We start from the raw sequence: 22779 nt of genomic DNA, 5'->3' as shown, positions 1-22779 counted from the left end.
AGCAGAATATTAAGGGATATGGGGCAACGGCAAGTATATAGTTAGGCTACAAATCAGCCATGAATAGTGGAACAGATTTAAGAGGCTGAATGGCCTACTCCTGTTCCGAACTTCCTGACTGACTATAAACACCCATTTTCATACTTAAGTATAACACTTATTTCACCCATTTATAGGCCTGTCTAATTAAAGGATCGCGAGTGATGTATATTCAGAGTCTTGCCTACCTACCCTCGATTTTTAATTGCTGGCCTCCTGTTTTCAGGTTTAAAACAGCCAGCAGTGAGTTACATCACTAACTTTTTCTCAATGAAAAATAATTAAATCTCCATAAGACAAAAGACTTACTCCAATTTTAAATATTAAATGCATATTTACTGTTCATGGAATGTATAGTACAAGCTTTTTAGGAACTTTTTATATAGTTATTCCACAATGTGAACAAGTATATTCAATACAGAAAAGTTGATATATACAATAAATATACTATCAGATGCAATTCCATAACTAATTAAAATGAATGTTTATTTCAGTTTCAAAACTATACGGAAATATTGTTCAGTTTTAATGTATAATAGGGCTAATTATGTGCCAAATACACAATAATTCCATGCGCTAACCCTCCTCCTACTGATCAATAAGCAGTTTCAGATGCTTACTGGCCTTACAAAGATTAAAATAAGTAATGTACATGTTACATTGCTCGACTGCTTTGAAGCTTATAATGTAGTTCGTCTATTTTCAGTATACTTCAATAAAGTTTTAATGATAAATTCTTTTGTAAAAATGTACTAAAACAAGCACCAAAACAAGAAACTACACCACTAAAAAAAGTTTGTGTTTTTCCATGTCTGAACATATTCTGAAGTTTCATTGGAATGTCTATTCACACAGTATATGACTTCAACATGGGGATACAACTTTTAACAAAATGATTAAAGATGTGGTTTTCCAAGCGTCCTCATTCCAAATGATTCATTTTAAACTTAAGAAATCTTCATAGCCGTTTACAAGAACTCTGAATAAACCAGCTGTTATTTCCATTGCAGCACCATTAAATAGCAAACTTATTTCAAAAGCTGCTGTCACCTGATTCTTTCAACATTGGTAAAAGAAAAAAAAAATCAGGAATGTTAATATATCTGCATTCTAACTACTGAAAATGGTTTGACCATTGGAAATGAGTAGGGAACATTTAAGTTTGTCCAGAGATGTAGCAATTGTAATACAATTAAGACAACAGATTTTCATTCCATCGAAAAACAACAAACCAAAAATAAACTTAGAAGTTATTACTATTTAACATTTGAATTGACTTAATGGTGCAATATGCAGCTGGTTCTCCAGTAATCCCAATTCTCATTTAGCAAATTATCATAATACGCATCTTGAGGTGTAAATACAATTTATAGACTTAAAGTTACATACACAGTACACCAAATCAATAGCTGTGTATTATAGCCAAATGTGGACAGAAGACAAAGTATTTAAAATCAAGATATATAAAATGCTACAATTAAAAAATTTCTGGAGATAAAGACTATTCAAAGCTTTTGGAAATATGAAAATATCCCCTGAAACAGATGTGTGACATTCACTCTGCAAAAAGAAATAAATTTAAGGGTACAGTCCTAATAAGAGTTTACCGTTGCTAAAAGCACGTTTGTTACCAGTATTTTCCCTTTATGAGATGTACCCAACTGCTCTGCAGTTGACCCATCACCAAATGCAGACACCTTTAGAATGATTTTAAAAATTGTCTGGTGAGCAAAGAGATGGAATTATCCTTCCTATAATTTGGGTACACAAAAATTTCAAAAGTTCTGTTCAACTTGAACACCCATTCTATTTGCACATCTCCCACTGGTGAAACACCTCAGAAGATTTTAGCTTCAACTCAAAGATAATAATAAAAAGTGCAAAGGTTGGTTGTTTGCATAGACAGCATACTTCAGAGTATAATAAATCACTGCACCTGCTTGCAAGTAAAAGCTCCTTCATATTTAATGGTTATATTTAAAACTCAAATCTTCTATGTATTTTTGCTTTGGATAATGACATGAATTGATGAATATGCTTCAAGATGATTGCACTGAAGGAATGATTGCAGCTGTCAAGTGAAAAAACTTAATCAGTCTCTGATCTCCGCTGGAAACGATTTAATATTTCTGGGTTATGAGAGGCCATGTGGGAAAAGTCTCGGAAAATATCCTGGTAGGTTGCATCACCTGCAACAAAAGAAAATTAAGTTTTGAGTGACTGAAGATTTGGATACAATAAGTATTGATTTCAAAAGTATTATTCTAATTTACATAACCAACATTTACATCATGTTTTAGCAGATACAGAATTAAAACCAGAATACATTTTTTACTTAAGATTACAAAATCTGCTTCTTCATTCCTATTCTAATTCTAAAATGAAATGCAAGTTATGTCAGTTTATACCGAACATCTACTGAATGTTTGTATTTTACAGTATTAACCCGAATTTCTGACCAAAAAAGTCTTTGTGCACAATGTGCCGGATCTTCAAAACACTCAATCAGTTCCACTTCCCAATCATAGCCCTTCTTTCTTACTTTTTAAAGTACCAGGTATCCAATTCCCTTTTGAAAATTATGATCGAACTGCTTCAACACCAACTCAGATACTGCATTCCAGACTAAAGCAGTTTGCTGCTTAAAACAAAAAGCTTATTGTCCCTATGGTTCTTCCATTATCTTAAATCTTTATTTCAGTTATTAATTGACTTGCTATCATTAACAATTAGTCCTTCTTTACTCTATTGAAACTGCTAATAATTTCAAGCATTTATAAACATTTTCTTAACCTTTTTTGATATAAGGGAAGTAACCATAGTTGTTTCAGTCTTTCCACATAACTGCCACTGTTCTAGATTCTTTCATCTGGCTCCTGCGCCACTCAAAGGCACAAGATAGCCGTGATGAAACTAATAACATCCCCTATGACTGTGCTTGAGGGGTTCACAATTCTTGAATTTTCACATCATTCAACATGGTCAAATGCTCTATTTTATATAATTAATTTGTCCTATGTAGTTTACTTATGGAACCAATGTCATGTAGCTTCTCTCCTACTTGCTCCAACATAAAATGATGACATCTGTCCTTTTGTCTAAACACTTCGCTTTTATATTTCTTCGAAAAGATTTTGCTTTCTCTCAACACTTTAACCTCAACTGACTTACTCCCAATTGAATCAGTGTCCAAATCTGTGTACTACAATTATATACCTGATAGCCCATGCTTTATTCAAGTTGATAACATGTTGTTTGATTTAAAGATGTAGCATGCTACTTAGCAGTGTGCAAAATCATCCAGCACTAATTCATTACATTCCATAAAATACCATACCAACATCAAAAGGAAGATATAGAAGCATACATATGATGCTGAGAAATGTCAAAAGTCTTTAAAAAGTCTGAAAGGACAAGATCATTTTTCAACCCCATTAGCTAGTACTAGAAAAAAATGTTTAAGCATAATTTGCCATCTCTCAAGTACATACAGTAATTAACTTGTGGGGAATTCAAAAAAACATGAGACAAAAATACTCAAGAGCAGCATAAAACAAGCCTATATGTAAAATACATATTTTATTTGTTCATGCAATTGAGCATTACTGGAGCATTATTGTTCATCCTTAATTGCTCGGAAGGCAAGTGTCAAGCTGTAGGTCTCACGTTGCATGTAGGCCAGACCAGGTAAGGATGGCAAATTTCCTTCCCTAAAGGATATTGGTGAACCAGATGGGCTTTTTATTACAACATACAATAGTTACATGGTCACCTTTATTCCAGAGTTTTATAGAACTCAAATTTCACCATCTACCATGATGAGATTTGAACCAATATACCCAGACAGTTAGCCTTGGGTTCTTGATTACTACACCACTGTTTCCACCTAATATAAAAAACAAAGCTGTATAAACATCTCTGGCATAATCAGTAAATACCTTATAATACTGAATGAAAAAAATGTATACATCACACAAGGTAATAACAACCATACCTGCATGAACCTCAGAGCAGCAAGAACAGAAATTAAAAGTGCAAGAATCAAGAAACAGCTCATTGAGAAAGACTAAGATGACAGCTTCAACCTCTAAACACTTGCTTTAAAACATTGAAATTCTTCATTTCACCACTAATTCCACATTTAAGACAAATCAAGATGCTTGCAACTTTGGGAGATTTACGTTCTAATTGAAACTCAAACCCAATAGAAAATGCATTCAAATTGGATGAGGGCATTGATGGCTAGGCCAGCATGCATTGCCCATTCCTAATTGCCCAGTTAAGATTCAACTACATTGCTGTGGATCTGGAGTCACATGTAAGCCAGACCAGGTAAAGATGGCAATTTCCCTCCCTAAAGGATATGAGTGAACCAAATGTTTTTTTCTGACAAATGGCAATGGATTCATGATCATCATTAGACTCTTAATTCCATTTTTACTTCTTGAATTCAAAACTAACTGAACAGTCCACTCTCCTGTCTAAAACCTTATTTGATTAGAAAATCTATCATAGAATATTTTAGGTAGGGAGGAGGGAAGAAGTTTACAATAAACTGAAATCTTTTGGCTGTCAACTATAACTTCATAACAGGGTCTTAAAGGATGACTGAAGCAAATTGGTAAATACATTGATGCTTAACCTTAATAGAGAGATCGAGTTCGGGAACCATGAGGTTATGTTACAGCTGTACAAAACTCTGGTGCGGCCGCACTTGCAGTATTTTGTACAGTTCTTGTCACTGTATTATAAGAAGGATGTGGAAGCTTTGGAAAGGGTGCAGAGGAGATTTACTAGGATGTTGCCTGGTATGGAGGGAAGGTCTTACGAGGAAAGAGACTGTTTTCATTGGAGAGAAGAAGGTTGAGAGGTGGACTTAATAGAAACATATAAGATAATCAAGGGTTAGAGAGGGTGGACAGGGAGAGCCTTTTTCCAAGTATGGTGACAGCGAGCAAGAGGGGGCATAGCTTTAAATTGAGGGGTAATAGATATAGGACAGATGTCAGAGGTAATCACTTCACTTAGGGAGTAGTAAGGGTATGGAATGCTTTGCCTGCAACGGTAGTAGATTCACCAACTTTAAGTACATTTAAGTCGTCATTGGACAAACATATGGACGTACATGGAATAGTGTAGGTTAGATGGGCTTCAGATTAGTATGACTGGTTGGCGCAACATCGAGGGCCGAAGGGCCTGTATTGCGCTGTAATGCTCTATGTTGTAATATTTTCCTTCTCTCCCCATTTGTAGGCTATGCATCCATCATTACCTAACTGATAGATCTCCACTAATTCTCCTCTGAATCATTCATCAAGCTACAAAAATACTGAACCAGGACATATTCTCTCTCTTTGGTTCTTCACTTCCACTAAGGAAATGAGTTACTCACTGGCATTTGATGTTGAAGTCAAATCAATTACATGGGTTATGCTTAAACAGATGATTGGTATTAACTGAATGTCTTTAAGCACAAAGTGTACAGCTGAGACATTGGGTGTGTAGCCAGAAGATCTGTAAGATTGCATACACAGGAATAAAGGGAGGCTGTCATGCAAACAATATATCTTGGTTTTTAATTGGTCACTTGACAGATCAACACAGCATTAAAGTCTGATTTTTGTGTTTGTGCAATCATAATTCACTTAACAGCTAAATTCTGAATCTTATCTGTAGTTGTAGACAAACAACAGTAAAAGAATACTGCAATCCTGTAGAACAAAATGAACTATGACTCTTCCAATACAAATATAATAAATTACATGAAGGACATCTTCCAAAAGCATTGTAAAGGGTCTGGGAACATCTGTCTTTACAAATGGTACATGTTGTATTGGGAAATAGTCAAGACGACTGAAGGAGGTGAGCAAAAAAAACGTTCAAATAGGATAACAAACAAACAAACCAACAAACCATTTCTAACAAGCCTAAACAAAATAAAAGCATTTTTCATGGCTACTGTTTACTCAATTTGAATGTATATATTATATGTTACTAATCAATTAAATGGAGTTTAATTATCACTGTCATACAGTAAGATCCCATTTAACATTTTTATGTCACTTCAGTTTTATGTCGCTTCACTTAAGTGTTGGTCAGTAAATGGGGCCAGATTAGTTATCTTTCCCTCTCTATGCAGGTAATCAGCAAGGATAATGGAATGTTGGCCCTTATTTCAAGGGGGTTGGAATATCAGAGTAGGGAGGTCTTACTGCAACTGTACAAGGTGCTGGTAAGATCAATCTAGAGTCCTGTGAACTGTTTTGATCCCCTCATTTAAGGAAATATATCACTTCATTGAAGGCAGTTTTAAGGTTCTCCAGCATTATCCCTGGTATGAAGGAATTGTCTTATAAGCAAAGACCAAACAGGTTGGGACTCTACGCACAGGAATTTAGAAGAATGAGATGGGATGTTTCTCCTTATGAGACAACATAGGTTCAGAAGGCACAGTCTGAGAATAAAAAGGCGCCAATTTAAGACTGAGATGAGGAGGAAAATTTCTTCTCTCAGAGGGTCAAATGTCTTGGCCACAAGACATGTGGCAGAAATGTCTTGGGGCAGAATTCTTGTGTATGTTTAGGGCTGAGATAAATAGATTCTTAGTCAGTAGGGATTTAAGGGTTATATGGGAAACACGGGAAGGTGGACGAGAAGAATGGTAGAGCAGACTCAAGGCGCCAAATGGTCTATTTTTGATCCTGTTGGTTATGGTCTCCCAATGTTCCTTCCTCTTGCCAAACATCCAACTCTTGGATTCTCCCACTCAATTACCTCTTGTGAACACTGACTGTGAACAAAGGTTCTGGACGGGAGTGGCACAAGTCAAGAGTAACAGCTTTGAGTTGCAGGTGGTAAGTTCTCTTCAAGATGGTTTGTGATTAGCTTTACCATCCTCCCTTAAATCAAAAATCTCCTAATAATTCCTTGATCCCAACAATGATAAAGTTTATGCAACAATGGTTTGCATATACTTGGGATAATGGAATGTGGCCTGATCTGTCTACTGCAGAAAAATTAGTGAGCACAGGAATCACACTTCTCCTTCACCCACATGATGATGCAGGTGGAAAGGAAGACTGTTAATCAAAAGCGGGTGAAGCAGACAACAAACCCATTCAAAAGGATGAGCTCCTGAAAGTCAAAATTTCTTCTCTGGGATGGTCATCTTCTGAGGCTTTGGTCACAGCAACTGTTCAGAAGAAGAAAGTGATGAGCAGGACAGTGGGTGAGCAGGAGCTCTAATGAATGCAAAAATTGGCAAGGCAAGTCAAGGAATGGAAGAGAATGCAAGATGGAGGGTCAGCAGCAAAAAGGCAAGTTAGGGACCAGAAGAGAATACAAATTGGAAGGGTTGGTGAGAAAGTCCAGAGAATCCAACAGGGTCAAAGATCAGGATGTCTGGTGAGCAGGATCTAAGTGAGCTGGAGATATTGCAAGTAGAAATTTACTGTGTTTCTTATGTATTGTTTATTTCTGTTAAAAAGTTTTTAATTAAGCAATATAGAAATTTAATAATGTAAATAATTGCAACTTAAAGGATCTAAGGTTTTAATTTTATTTGGACGAGGAAGAGCCCAACCACACCTTTTACATTGATTCTTAATGGGGAAATCTGATTCAATTAAGGATATAGTTGTAAGATGTGTTTCTGAAAATTAAGTCAGGATTTACTATTTATTGATGTAATTCAATTAAAGTTTTAGGTTTCGAACATATTAAAGTAACAAAACTATCTGATTATTTTCAAAAATCAAAAAAATTAAATTGAAAGCATAATTTATTGAAATGGTTAGATATTTACAGTAGAGCAAAAATTAAAGATATGTAAATATAAGCACTTAGAAGCAGAGTAATGTAAGTTTCATATTTCAGTTTGTTTCCAATTATGTCAGAATTGTAATTAATTTTCCCATCTAAAAGTGTAAACTGCAACAGTACCCTTATTCGGGTGTGCTTTAATTGTTTCAAAGTAGACAAGTCTATCAGAAGTTAATCTTCTAAGCAATGGTTCAAATCAACAGATATGCACAATACTAAGATTTACTGACAACAAGTCCTACCGATCACCCTAGATTGCTGGTTTAGTGCTAAGATGAGAACAAATTACATGTTTTGCTTTTAAACAGGAATGTATAGATTCTGCATTATGTTTCTACACAATCAGATCCAGGTTTGATCCTGCGAGAAGCAAAAGTATAATTATCCATTTATACATCAATTTTTTGCTTACACTTAAAAACAAATCTACAAAAGGTTTGAACTTTTTTTTAGTCCATTTGGACCTCAGGGCATTAAACTTTACTCCCTCGTGTAGATTTTAAACCTTACATTCAAATTTGCATAGTTGGCAAATGCAAATTTGCAGCTATTGTGGTTTTAAATATTTGCCAACTTTGTCAAACTCTCCAGATCAAGCTGATCCAGGGAAGTTCTCAACCCATACCATTCAGTATAAGGAACAGTTGATCAATCTGCAAGAATTCTCTGCACGTGTTAAGAAAAATGACAAAAAACATAACTGAAATTAAAGCTTATTTGAAAATAAAAATCAGCCTGCACACCAATTCTTGAAGGCAATTTGGTAGTTTAGTGTGCTTGCAATCCACATAAATAATTGGAAATCTTCAGTGAGGGTAACATAGTCATGTTATAAATAATAGGAAATACATTGAGGAAATGACTACTATCTAAGAATTAGTGCGACTGCAAGAATCTGATTTAACTGGAGTATTGATGGAGGCTGTTAAGCTATTTCTTTCAAAAAAGCATATTTAACATTTACTAGGCAACAATCTCAAGTCTTCAGCTTGACATAAATATGTTAAATCTGCCATATGTAACTGCAGTTCTTTTTACAATAATGCTCAATTTAAAGTGCAGAAAGTATATACCTACAATAATGCTGCCAGTACCATCCAGATCAAGAACACAAAAAGGCACAAAATTTACATTCAAAATGACATCAGGACAGATGAGAATAAAAGCAGGAACAAAACAATGAGATGCATTTGCTAGCACCAATTTGTCTTTGTGACTGACAATGAAAAGCCAGTTATAAAAGCTAATTTGAATGCAGCATATGGCTTTCTTCGAACAGTGCATAACTATTTACCTTGTGGTCTATTACTAGTAGACTACAGAACTTTGAATCAATTTTCATACAAAGTTTTTAAACTATCAACACAATACAATATACAGCTATAGAACTGTCACTGCAAGTTCTGGGATCTCAATTAATCATAAGTATTTTCTAATTACTTCCCAACATAACTGTTCACTTAACTTTCACTTTACACAATGATTTCCCACTTTGAAAATTCCCCATTGTTATGGATGTTGCCAAATAAATCTAAAAACGTCATTCCTGTACCTAATCTTGTACATCTAGGTTAAATTTGAATCCAAAGAATATTATATAAATTTTAAATGGCCAAAAGAAAAAAATACAAATATGAAATGTTCTCATAAAAGCTTGCTAATATTCAGAGGCTAAACTAATTACTTTTTTAAAAAATTTTTTCAATGAAATTAAAACATCATTTGTAATATTTAAAATGTTCACATCTCACTGTTCACTCCTGACAAATGAAAGTGACACTAGAGTTAAACATATTGAAGTTACAATACTTTCCATTTAAATGCATTTCTTTATAGGAATAGAATTTAAAAACAAACACTGACATTCAAATTTCAAAACAAGGATCAATGTCTTTGATTTGGCAAATAATTAATCCATAGCAAACCAGGAAGATAGTGCTGTCACATGTTTTATTTATGTATTGTGATTAATTTAGACCATGAATTCTTCCCAGTGACTTTCAGCCATGATATTTCAGCAAAATACTTTGAGGGAATAACCATCAAAAAATAATGCTTTTCCAATTAAGGAATATCTACTGAGGCAAAGTGCAATGAAAAAAATGTACATAATGGGGAAAACAAAAGGAGATTGTTGCATTTCTGATGGTCAGCCACTTAAATGTGATACTAAAAACTTCAAATCAGAAGACTCAGTTTTGACCCTCAATCTAGATTGAGTTTGGAAAGTGCTAATATTACCTTCTAATAGCCTGAGCTAAAACAGACAACTTTTTCCTGTCCTCAACTACACTAAACAACCAACAATTAGGAAATGAGTGTGTCACTGTGGCCAGCACCTAATTATTCTCGAGAAGATAGTAACGAGCTACCTTTTTGAACTGCTGCAGTCCATGTGGTGCATGTGCATCTAAATGTTTGTAGGAATGAAATTCCAGGATTTTAATCCAGCTACAGTGAAGAAACAGTGATACAATTCCAAGTCAAAGCAGTGTACAACATGGAGGCATACACATTTCACTGTCCTTGTCCTTCTAGACACTAAGAGTCATGGGTTTGGAAAGTGCAGTCAATCTAAGGATACTTGCACTGTTGCAGTGCATCTCAGATGTTATGCACTGTTGCCACCATGCTATGATGGTGGAGGCAGTGAATGCTGAAGGTTTTTGATGGAATACGAACTGAGCAGGCTGCTTTGTCCTTAAACACTGCAAGTCTTTTGAGGTGCCTTTCACAGAATTATGGAATCCCTACATTTGGCCCAGAGTCCACACCACATTCCACCCAGACCCCCACCCTATGCCCAGAAAGCCACATTTACCATGGCTATTCCACCTAAGCCTACACATCTTTGGACACTATGGATAATTTACTATGGTCACGTACATTCTTGGACTGTGGGAGGAAATGCACACAGGCACGGAGAGGACGTACAAACTCCAGACAGACAGACAATCACCCAAGGCTGGAATCAAACCAGAGTCCCTGGTGCTGTGAGGCAGCAGTGCTAACCACTAACCTACCGTGCCACCCTTTGGCCAGGCAGATGGCAAGCATTCCATCACACTCCTGACTTATGCCTTTATAGATGGTGAATCGGCTTTGAACAGGCAGGTGGTGAGTTACAGCAGAATTCCTAGCATCTGACTTTGTTTTGTAGTTACAGTACTTAGATGGTCAATTCCAGACCAGTTTCCGGTTAATACTAGCCCCCAGCGTGTTGACAGTAGAGGATTCAGCGATGGTAATGCCAGTGGATGTCGAGGGAGTTGGATGGGGGGGGGGGGGGGGGGGGGGGGGGGGGGTTTGCTGTGGTTGATGATTGGTGACTTTCTTGTTAGAAATGGTCAATCCTTGCACTTGTGTTGCTTGCTACTTATTAGCCTAAGCCTGAACACTGTCCAGGTCGTGGAGACAATCGATTTCAATAACTGAGGATTTGGGAATAGTGTTAAAAATTGTGCAAATATCAGTGATCATTCCCACCTTTGACATTTTGGTGGGAAGATCAATGATGAAGCCACCGAACATGGTACCCTGAGGACTCCTCTTGGATAATGCAAGTTCATGGGCATCAGGCAAGGACAGAATTAGAACTGGCTGTAAGCCACTTCCTACGCAGATTAACACAGAAACAACGGTGAGGTATCAGAAGACTGTCAGTATCCATTTGAACAGACAATGCAGTTCTCAGGAACTTGGGAGCTGCAGTGTGGAAACAGAAAACTAAGGAGAAACCTCTAGTCATTCCAATAAACATTATTTTAATTTCAATACCGAAATACCATTAACTTGTACTAAACATTCAAGGTGTACAGAAAATGCAACTAAAATACTGCATGTTTTAAAATTTGAGGCGTATTGTTTTCCATTGCCAAATAACTTTGGTGCCTGCTTTGTTTGATTGTAAAATACTCTTTCTTGGAATTTGGCTGGTTGCAATATTGGTCCTCCAAATGGGCAAGTATCATTAATGTAAATATGGCATCACCAACCACATGACAAAGTCATGAGACTGCCATCCCTCACCCCAGCCCCTGACAGTAGACTTTTAGATAATCCATTATTTGAGGAAGATCAAGAATCTTGTAGCTGTAAACTAATAAATTCTTGCATGCATTTTTTATATTGCATCTCTGTATGACTGTTATTGGAATATTGACCTGACTGTCCAAGACCTTCAGATTCTCGCATCTCGTCATTCATCTTTGCCAGACGCAACCTAAGAAAACAGAAGTATAATAATTTACAAAGAAAAATGATAGCATGATGAGACCAAATCAACGTGTAGAAAATGTAAAATAACCTTATTTGGCAACAATAAGTGTACATTCAATTGGTCATACACCGCAGGTGCGTGCACACACTCACTCACTCCAAATTACATGGCACGGAACTATTTTTAGACGAATAATATGATCAGCAATAATCCATTGTCGGCATGATCAATTCAATTTATGACCTATTATATAGAACACTAAATTCTATATTACAATGTCACATCTTTGACTTGCAATAATAAAACTGCAAATGATGAGCAATAGAGAACTATTAAAACTTATGTAACAAATTATTACTAGGACATTAGAAAGAGGCACATTGAGACTAGGGGAGACTGAGATTGTGACGGTCACCTTATTTCAAATTAAGCAAGAAACTTAGATATAATAGCTGAAATGTTTTCTTGATGTGACTTCAAACTTGTTCCAGCAGATGGCAAATTCATTCAATTCATTTTTCAGGTTTCATAAACACTAAAACGTGTCAAACAAGAGAGAACAGGAAATTCTGCTTGGGAAGCATGGAAGATTCAGTATACAATAAATCTATGATGTGTGAACTGTACTCCTGGGTATTTAGCAGCATGGCAGCAAATAAGTGAGGCACAACCATTTTGAGGAAATCAAAAAACTCTAACCAGGACAGTCACAGACAAATATAATTCCCAATTGCAAAGCAATAGAATGTTGGCTGACAAGAACAGAAGTATTCAGAAATAAAGTGGAACATCTGCATGAGAATTGCAACAAAAGAAAAGTGACAGCTGACTAATCTTAAAAGATGAGGTTTTGCAGAGCTGCCCCTGTATCTTTGTGAAATGGCATCCCAAATTAATTAAGAAGAGTTGAGAATGGTCTTGCTTCTCAATGAGTGCATCTAGACTTTGAAAATGTCTCTATGAAGTACCAGACACAATAAAGCAGTGCATGAAAAACTCCTTTAGAAAATGTAATCTCAATGCAAGGCAGTTAGGTTAAAGTACAGGCTATTGTCTTCAACTGAAAGCTTGGGGTTTGCATCCAAACTCACCATTTGCAAATAAAAAACAAAATAAAAAAGTTAAGGTAACTCAGTTAACTGGTTTCATTTGAAAGTTAATTGTTATTTGCTCATCATAGATATCAAGAGACATTGAGCTAAGGTAGGTAAATGGAGTGAGGACACAATCTTAAATGAAAGATGGAAGGCTGAAGAGTTTGAATTGTCTACCTCAAGTTCCAATTTCCAAAACAGCCATAAATGTAAATCACATGAAAACTAATGATAAAAATAATGATACGTACAACGTAACTATATCAGCATTTGCAGCTTCTATTGCAATGGCAAGTGGGTCCTTCATTTCTTCATCTAATGCACCTTGATCAGCTCCCCGTTTCAAGAACAAACACACCTGCCTAAAGGTAAAGAAGCAAGGTATCATTGTTTTGTTGCAAATTGAAGATACCCGATTCTCAAAACAGAAGATGTTGAAGGCAAATTCATAATGAAATAATACAATTTATTGTTCAAACATTTCCAACTCAAAAGCAGTACAAGACACACAACACAGACACATAATGGCAAACTATTCTGGCAGTCCTATTTTGGCGGGTCATGGCAGATGACAAGTCCCTTTTTGGGAAAGTTGGTGCCACTGGCAAGGTCGGTGTTGGTTGCTAATTCCTACATGGCCTTAAACAAAGTGGTCTGTTTGACTACTCCAAAGGGCAGTTACAAATCAACCACATTGCTGAAGTCACATCTAGGCAACGACAGGTAAAGATGGCAGATTTCCTTTCTTAAAAAAGGACAATAGTGAATCAGATAGGTTTGTAAACAGCTATCAACAGTACTCTCATGGTCACCATTACAGAGACAATATTTCAATTTCAGATTTTTATTTTTCTTGCAGGAGAGAATATTGAGAGGCTCAGAATTATCAACTCTACCAAACCCGCTTACCAAAGATAAATATTCTGAAACGCTTACACACCCTGAAACATTTCAAATCTTTTAAGCAAATGTAATTTTGTTCACCCCTTTGCAGTTTGTCTTTCCTTCCATCTGAGATACTGTCATATTTTAAAAGAGCGTTTACCTGTGACCATTTTCTAAAGAAAAGTTTTTAAAATAATCAAAGAAGCATAGGGGATGAGTGTAACATTCCTGTTCAAAAGAAAGGAGAAAGTAACTTATAAATTGTTAGCAACTGTAAAGGATAACATTATGAAGCACTCAACATGACAAAGTCAGCACAGCCCAGGTCAGTATTCAAATCTTAAAGGAAATTATTTAGCTGGATAGAAGACAGCAAATAGATTTTTTTTAAAAAGTTGGATTAAATGAACATGTTTTAAACTTAGCAAAGTATAACTAGTAATATGTCCTAGAGAAACACCAAGGAGTTCCCAACTTCTATAACCAAAAGGCATCAATACAGCTTCTGAATGATAACAGCACCAACAAGCCTTAGGAAAGCAAAGGTCAACTAATATCAAAGAAAAATCTTTCAATTGCTGGTGCCATCATTGAACAGAAAGTATTACCTTGAACTGAAAGCCAATCATCATAGCCCCAGAATATCATTATAGGAGTTTCTCGGAGTTGGGTCTGTGTGCAGACGATTTTACACTGTTCAGATCTACTCACTATTTTGCTATAAAGTAGCCCAAGTTCACAGCCTACTGTTCCCTGGACAACACCAAAACAGGGCTAACAAATAATAAGTAACATTTGCGCAAAATAAACTCTGGCACAGATCGCCTCCAAAAAATAAGTTTAACCATCTGATCTTCAACAGAAATAGATTTTATCAACTCACCCACCACAAATATCATGAAGAGTAGGAGAGTTCACCACTGGCCACAAGTATAACAGGACTGGTCATATTAACATAACTGAAAGAGCAGAGCCAAGGCTGGGCACAGTCTCATGCTTCATCCCCATACATATTCTCACTCCAAGAGTTGTGGCCATGTGCAATCTAGAATGTCCACAATATCTAGGATAAAGTAATCCAATTGATAATTGGATTGAACATATCCTTCCTCTACCATCAACAGACTGGCTATATGTGCTATGCACAGGATAGACTGCAGCAACTCTAAACTTTCACAGCACCTTTCAGCATCACAACTTCCACTACTAAGAACAAGAGTCACAAAATACTAAAGCACAGAGATCTTGTGTAAAAGAATCAATGATCACAGAGTGAAAACTTGTCACCCTGGATACATCGAAAACTCAAACTGGCCCCTCATTCACATGTCATACATCACCACCTGTGTTAAACTTACATTTGTATACAGTGTTAGTCTGAATTAATAACACCTCGCAAAAATTTGTTCTGGACAACAGCCAAATCAGACTTAAAATAAAAACTCCTTCCCTCTCCACAAAGGCTACCAAAACTGCTGAGTTCTCTAGCATTTTCTCTTTTTCTCTCAAAAGTCAGATCTCTTTGAATTCACTTCAGGCAATTATTAATTATTGTAACAATTTGTTTTAACTCAACAGAACTTCAAAGATGAACTCCCTCTAAATTTTATCTCCATTCCTTCTAGCCTTGCATTCCACAGCAAGTTTAATAGATTAACAGGCCATCCCACATAACATATTGTACGTACTGCAAAATTTTATTTGACATTGCAGTTTTGGTGCTACCAGGTGAGTTTGGTGAATCTCCTTCTAAATACCAGTCCCAGCTTGTAACATGAGGCACTTGAGAACCATTTAAAAAGGACTCCCTTCACCAAGGTTCCTGCCTGCATGGATAATCTTTCCCACCAATAAAGCAATGCTTAAACCAGTGATATTAACTGATCCCATTTATTTGGAGAACTTGCCTTGATATTAAAGAAGATTTTAATATTGCACAAGTACCACCTTCTTGTTACTATTAAGCTTATGAACAATGGAAGGCCAAGAATTCATTGCTACACTCTTTAACATTCACTCATTTGCGTGAACGATCTGAAATAATTTCCAATTGAACTCAAATTGTATGTGATATTTCACCCAGTTCAATGGTAATGTCCTTCTGGAAAAGAATGGCAGGCTGACCTATTAAATTTTCAATAGTGATAAGAGTTATCTGGTAACCCATAGATTTACAGATTTGGCCAGTGGGTTTCTGCCACAAGTATACAACAACCCACTCAGGCATTCTCAGGAAACAAAATGTCTTTGGGCCTTAAAACATCCATTGGCTTATCCCATTATAGAAGGCATAAAGAAAGGAGTAAATGTATTTGCACATTAGTGAAGGTAAACAAGTTTGTTACCCAGTATGACCCAAGATGGTGGCATGATGAAGTGGTCCTCTGCCATGACAGTCTCTGTGGTTCACATCTGCTCCGTTCTGTAGCAGAAATTCACAGGCAACCAAAGAGCCCTGCGGTAAGAGATAACTTCAAGATCCAAACTTACATACAAATAAATGTGAATTAAACAACTAATAAATAAACAGTAGCAGAAAATAAAAACACATCTAGGTGAAAGGAATAAAAGGAGGACAGACCTGTGGACGAGGGGAAATAAAAGGGATTGAAGAAAAAGCTTAAAAAGTCAGTAGAGTAAATGAACAAAGGAAAAAAAAATTACTAAAATTCTACATTTCAATCTCATCTTTAGCTTTAATGATAACAGACACCAGTGAAATTTGCCTAAAGCATGCCTCAGGTTGAATCTATTATAAAGCTCCTATTTTGTGATATAATTATGAAGGCATGCCATTGACTTGGACCATACTGAAAATTCAGGCACACACAAAAATATCTTTTTGATAATAATATTTGAATATTATTGTTCAAAACTAATTAGGATAACTTCAGAGGAAGATAACAGTGTGTAATCTGCCTTAATAAATGTAATCCATCAGGGGATGCTGATAACCAATCTTCAACTTTGGGACTCAGTAAACACTGTCTATAAATAGATAATACAGGACTGCAAGAAATGGGAAAGCCAAGAGTCAACTTACCCCCAACACAGCCTGAATAAGAGGAGTTGCTTTATTATCTTCAGCATGAACCCAGTTTACTTCAGCTCCATGGGCTAATGCTTCTGCCATATCAGGAAGACTTCGAACATAAGCAGCTCTATACAATTGCAATCCAGGAGAAATAATTGTCTCTTCAAAGACAGATGAATTCCTTCCACCTCCCTCCACATTAGATGCTTCCAAAATTTCTAAAGAAGCAAACAAACTTCAGTGTATCCTTCAGTGACAGTGATCAGAAGTTATACCACTGCAAATACTTAGCATTTAAGCTAGTGGCATTATATTCTATTAATATTTAATGGTGAACACATTCCTTTGATTCTACTCAAGATACTTAGGTTAGAGATAGATTGCAAATTCAATGAATCGAAACTCTCGGTAGAATGAATTAAGTACCAACTACATAAAAGATAGATGAATACATATGTGAAGTGTAGGATAACACAAGATGGACATGCATCTAAATGCATTGTTAATTTATGCTAGTGCAATTGACCTTGGCCAAATGGTACCAACCTGGTTCAGCTAAGATGTTATTGGAAGTTGCGGACATTACTATATCCTTGCTGCCCTCAGAGCTAAATGGTACACCACTGTCTGAATTTTTTACTCCTTTAAAGAAACAAAGAAGTTAAAGAAGATGGACTACGTCAAACCAATAATAACTCTTCTAGTTTTACTTGATATATTAAGGTTTCTATGAATTATAATTAATATACTATCTGAACAAAAATTGCAAAATGTTTGGCATCAAGCTCCAAGTCAGATTTGGGATTAAAACACTTATAACAAAGGAATTATTTCATTCTATCCCTCAGACAGGCGGCTTTAAAATCTTACAAAATCCAAAATCAAATTAGCAAACTTGTGTTACAAACACACAATCTGAACAGAACATAAAAACTGTATTCTGAATGTTACTAAACTTAATAATCTTAATTTGATTACATATTGCTGTGTTCCATGGGGATCTATAAATGGAAGAATGCCAAATTTTAAATGAACAATCAACAATTTATACCACATAAAAAAAGGCAAGGCATAGACACTAAGTAGCTGGAAACCTGCAAAATAGGGGAAAGAGCAAGACATTTGGTCTTCAAGTTCGCTTTACCACTCATTACAATCATGACTGATCATTCAACTCAACAGGCTTTTCCAGCTTTCTTGTAATATCCTTTGCAGCTTTAGCATCAAGTGCTATATTCAACTTCTTCTTGAAATCATATAATTCTTTGGTCTCGACTACTTGATGTAGTAGTGAATTCCACAGACTCATCATTCCATGAAGAAGTTTCTACACATTTCAGTCTTAAATGGATTAACCTATATCCTTAGGCTGTTCTGGACTCCCCACTATTGGTAACATCCCTCCTACATGAACACAGTCTAATTTTATTCAGATTTTATAGCTTATGAGATTCCTCCTCATTCTTCTAAATGCCAACAAATACCATCCTAACTGATTCAACCTCTCTTCATCCATCAGTCCTGCCACCCCAGGAACCAGTCTGGTAAACCATCACTACACTCCATGTTTAGCAAGAACATCCTTCATCATATAAAATTACCACAATTGCACATAATATTCCAGGTGTGGTCTCATCAAGCACTGGAACAACTGCAGCAAGACATCCTGTCTCTTGTACTCAAATCCTCTCACTGAAGGCAAACATTCCATTTGCCTTCTTCACCGCCTGCTGTACCTGCATGCTTATCTTCAATGACTGGTACACAAAGACACCCAGGTTTTGTTGCACATTCCCTCACTCAATTTGTAGCCCGTCAGATAATACTGAGTCTTCCTGTTTCTACCATAAAAAAAATGGATAACTTGACATTTATCCACATTATGCTGCATCTTGCATTAATTTGCACACTCACTCAGCTCGTCCAAATCACACTAAAACATCTCTGTATCCTCATCGCAGCTCACTTTCCAACAGCTTTGTATCATTTGCAAATTTGGAGACATTACATTTAGTACTCTCATCTAAATGATTAATATATATTGTCAATAGCTGAAGTCCGAACAAGGGATTATAGGCTCCCCACACTTCCAAATAATTCAAAACAAAAATGCATATGGCTTGAAATAGTCCTTCTGTTTTCAGAGAACATGGTTTGTTGAGTACATTCTGCAGTCTACCTATTCTAAGGAACAGCCAGACACATTGTTCAGTCAGATTAGGCCACATGTTCCAACAGTTGGCTATGTACATGACATCACACCAGCACTGAAGTTTATGTATGGCATTACTCAGTTTTGAGATTGTTGGATGATATTCTGCCATCGAAGTGTTCAAAATAGGCAGGAGCACTGACTGCATTCAATTAGAATTTGCTTACAAAGCCCAAAATAAAAAAAAAATCTACTGTTAGATGTGATTCCACAATTGGGCACACTTGCTGAATAATCTTGTGTTATTAGCTGTACTAATTACCAACAAGGATAATTAATCAAGTTCACTTATGCTTGCTAGAAGACAGACATACGTAGGGACACATTCTCTGCAACCAGAAATATGTTCGTGTGTGGCATTTTCAAATTGCCCAGACATACTATGGTTTCCTCAAGGCAACGTCTCAGTCATTGAGCTTACTGTTCGGCACTCCTTTTTTTCTGGTAGTATAAGTTACTGAGATAGTTTCAAATTTGGCATTCTTAGGTCTGTCCTGATCTGTGCCAAACAAAAGCCTTTAAGTAAAATGTTTCACTTTCCAGAAATATTCAAGTCCCAAACTAGGGACCAACTGATTCAATCTATAAGCCTGAAAAACAAAGTCTTTACCTTTTTAGTGCTACAATATCTTACGCACACAAAAATGAATGCAACAATGCTCATTCACATTGAAATAAGCTTTACACCGATGCAAAACAAATTAAAAATGAAAAAACACCATGATTTAAAACCAATCACCCCAACATTTCACAAAATCTACAAAATAAATCAGTTCATTATACACTTTTTGCAATATCCAAGATAACTAACAATGAAAAACACCAACCGCAAATACAAGGGGGAAAACCAAATGCATGAAGGAAAATGTGACTTGAGTAATTAATACTGAAAAAGCTTAGGGAGATCAAAACCACAGATAAAATTCTCACATACAACTATAATGTGGAATCAAGCAGTGGATGAATTTAGTAGCACAGGCACTTAGAAGCTTCATATTTGCAGTACTTACTACTACTAGATTTTGAAGGAGTGTCAAAGTAGGAGAATAGCGAGTCTAGCTCATCTGGACAGAAGAGAGACGCCCGACGTGGCTCAGTGTTACTAACAGCTGCTGGTTACATGCATGTTAGCAAAGCAAAGCAGCCATTGAAATAGAGGAAAACAGAGGAAATTTTTTTAAAATATTCGACGAAAAGTACACTGAAAGATAGATTTTAATTAGTAACACTAAAGTGAATCACCATGCTTGGTAGATAGAACAGCCAGGATTTTGTGGTAGTGGCAATGATAAAACTGTCAGCAATAGCTGTTGTAATAATATCCAAAACTGATAGCATCTTCTGGATTCTGCATATTTTGAATTCAAAGTTGCTATCAGAAATTCTAGACTTCTCCAGATGTGCAGTTGAACTCTCTATGGATGAAAGTCATTTAAAAATCACTGAACTGTCATGAACTCGCATTGAATATTGTGTTTTAAAATCCCTGTGAAAGTTATGCCTTGTTAATGCTGCGTAATTAGATTTTTAACAGCTTATACAATCAAAACTGCTGAAGAAGAACTTCTAACCCTGGAAAACTACTCTTACACTGGTACAATGTTAAAATTAAAATGTCATGATAACGTTCTCATTAATTTCAAAAAATCAAATTTGTTTCAACTTCTAATTTATGCTACAGGTAAATCAAGGCATTTTAAAATCCTGGTTTTCTGTTTGAGGATTCTTCGAAGTTATTGGCTGCATTACCTGCATTGGTAGCACTTTTGTTGCTTGCCTGGAGATTCCAATTATTTGACTCTAGAGCTAAACGATTGTTGGGAAAAGGTAAACTCCAGGCCACAGAGATCAACAGATATTTATGGCCAGTTTGCTTCAAGTTAACACCAAGCACCCTAAAACTAGGACATCGTATTTTTGAATTCTTTACAGCAGATGAAAAGGTCACGAACCCGCACTTTGCAGTAATAATGAAAATGAAATTGTCATTGCTTGCTGTCATTAATTCTCTGAAATTAACAACTCGAAATTTGCATAGAAGCAATTAATCTCAAAGCTGCTTCAGTAATTGTATTATTCTTCATACTGTGTGCTTTTGAAGTTGTGACAGATTGCAAAAAAAAGACTAAATTAATATCAACATGCTTTTTAAATAAAAAACACTATTGTTTTACTGAAAGATCCCTTAAAAAGTTGCACAATGTTGAATGTTGCAACAACAGTTTTCATGGTAAAGTATGTTCATAGTTACTTAAAAACAAATTTTATTTTTCTCAGTATCAAATTTCTCGGATATAAATCATATATTTTAGAACCTTTTGAAGTCCATTCATGATGTTTCAGTTCATATTTTAATCCCAGGTGAATATTTTGATTAATACGATCTGTAAAGTTTAATTAAGTATGAAGCATAATTAATGCATTTTATTTTGTAAATTGTTGTCTGTGAGCATATTTCAATATGCATGGCAGCCTATTCTACTTGCTGACATGACTGTAGCTGGACAGAGATCTTCTTGACATGACACCAGATTCAAATGAACGTCAAGTGAAAAGAAATTCACATCATAGAGATTAGTAGATCTGCGTCAGCAGCTTTCTTTGATGTCAGCAGCATGTGCTGTCACCTCACAGCTTACCACAAAATACAGGCCACGGTTGTTAGTTATTGGTATTAAAAAAACTGACAGGAATATGTCTTGTATCTTTATCTTTTCACTACCGATTACCAGTTCTTATCTTACTTTCACCTCATATCACAGACAATTACCTGAAAATTTGGAATGGCTCCCTGGCACAGTCAGAGATTCAGAGGCTTGTTCAGATGTGCCTTCACGTTGCCTGGACAGTGGTAACACCTGTGGACTTCCTTTTGTTGAAGGTACACTATAGGATTTCTGCACAAATTTCTTCTCAACATACTTAGCTTTGATCCAAGATTCCTTCTCAAGCCTAACAATAGTATAACATGAAAATCACAATAATCATATATTTAATCCCTTATACTTTAAAAGCAGCACACGTTAGTGTGTGATTATAAAGTGCGTGGAAAACACATTAAATGCCATTAATATACATTACATGCAGTTTCTATCCAATATTTAAACATGTCATATCAAACATTTACATTTTATATTTCTAATTATAGAAATCATAACTTAATTTACAACTGAGGAAACCATCATTCTTTTAAAATATGCTTTCAGTGGTGTCGAAAACACTTTTGAACAATAATTTACTCCATTAGGCTCTTGGCCTCAATGTTGTGTTAACCTTTTTTTCCTTACTGAGATCATGTCATCCATGTGCCTAAGAGTCACTTAAAAGTCCCTAATGTACCTGACTCCACCATCACTGCTGGCAGTGCATTCCACCCACCATTCTGTGTAAAGAACCAACCTCTGACATCTCCCCTAAACCTTCCTACAATCACCTTAAAATTATGCCCCCCACCACCACCTATGATAGCCATCGC

General features: G+C 36.0%; 1 protein-coding gene across 2 annotated transcripts in view; it reads right to left on the bottom strand.

Annotated features, from left to right (window-relative positions):
* Positions 1–499: 499 nt before the first annotated feature.
* LOC132821868 (arf-GAP with coiled-coil, ANK repeat and PH domain-containing protein 2-like) overlaps positions 500–22779 on the bottom strand; it is a 164717-nt gene continuing 142437 nt past the window's right edge. For both annotated transcript variants that reach the window (XM_060834772.1, XM_060834773.1), the window contains 7 exons: positions 22075–22256; positions 17639–17734; positions 17102–17310; positions 16404–16513; positions 13425–13535; positions 12024–12082; positions 500–2228 (listed from right to left, as the gene is read on the bottom strand). In XM_060834772.1, the coding sequence (XP_060690755.1) occupies positions 2128–2228; positions 12024–12082; positions 13425–13535; positions 16404–16513; positions 17102–17310; positions 17639–17734; positions 22075–22256 (868 nt within the window). In that variant the 3' untranslated portion in view covers positions 500–2127. The remainder of the gene's footprint in view (positions 2229–12023; positions 12083–13424; positions 13536–16403; positions 16514–17101; positions 17311–17638; positions 17735–22074; positions 22257–22779) is intronic.

The sequence above is a fragment of the Hemiscyllium ocellatum genome, chromosome 13, assembly GCF_020745735.1.
Source record: "Hemiscyllium ocellatum isolate sHemOce1 chromosome 13, sHemOce1.pat.X.cur, whole genome shotgun sequence".
Lineage (NCBI taxonomy): Eukaryota > Metazoa > Chordata > Chondrichthyes > Orectolobiformes > Hemiscylliidae > Hemiscyllium > Hemiscyllium ocellatum.
This window is presented reverse-complemented; position numbering and strand designations above follow the sequence as displayed.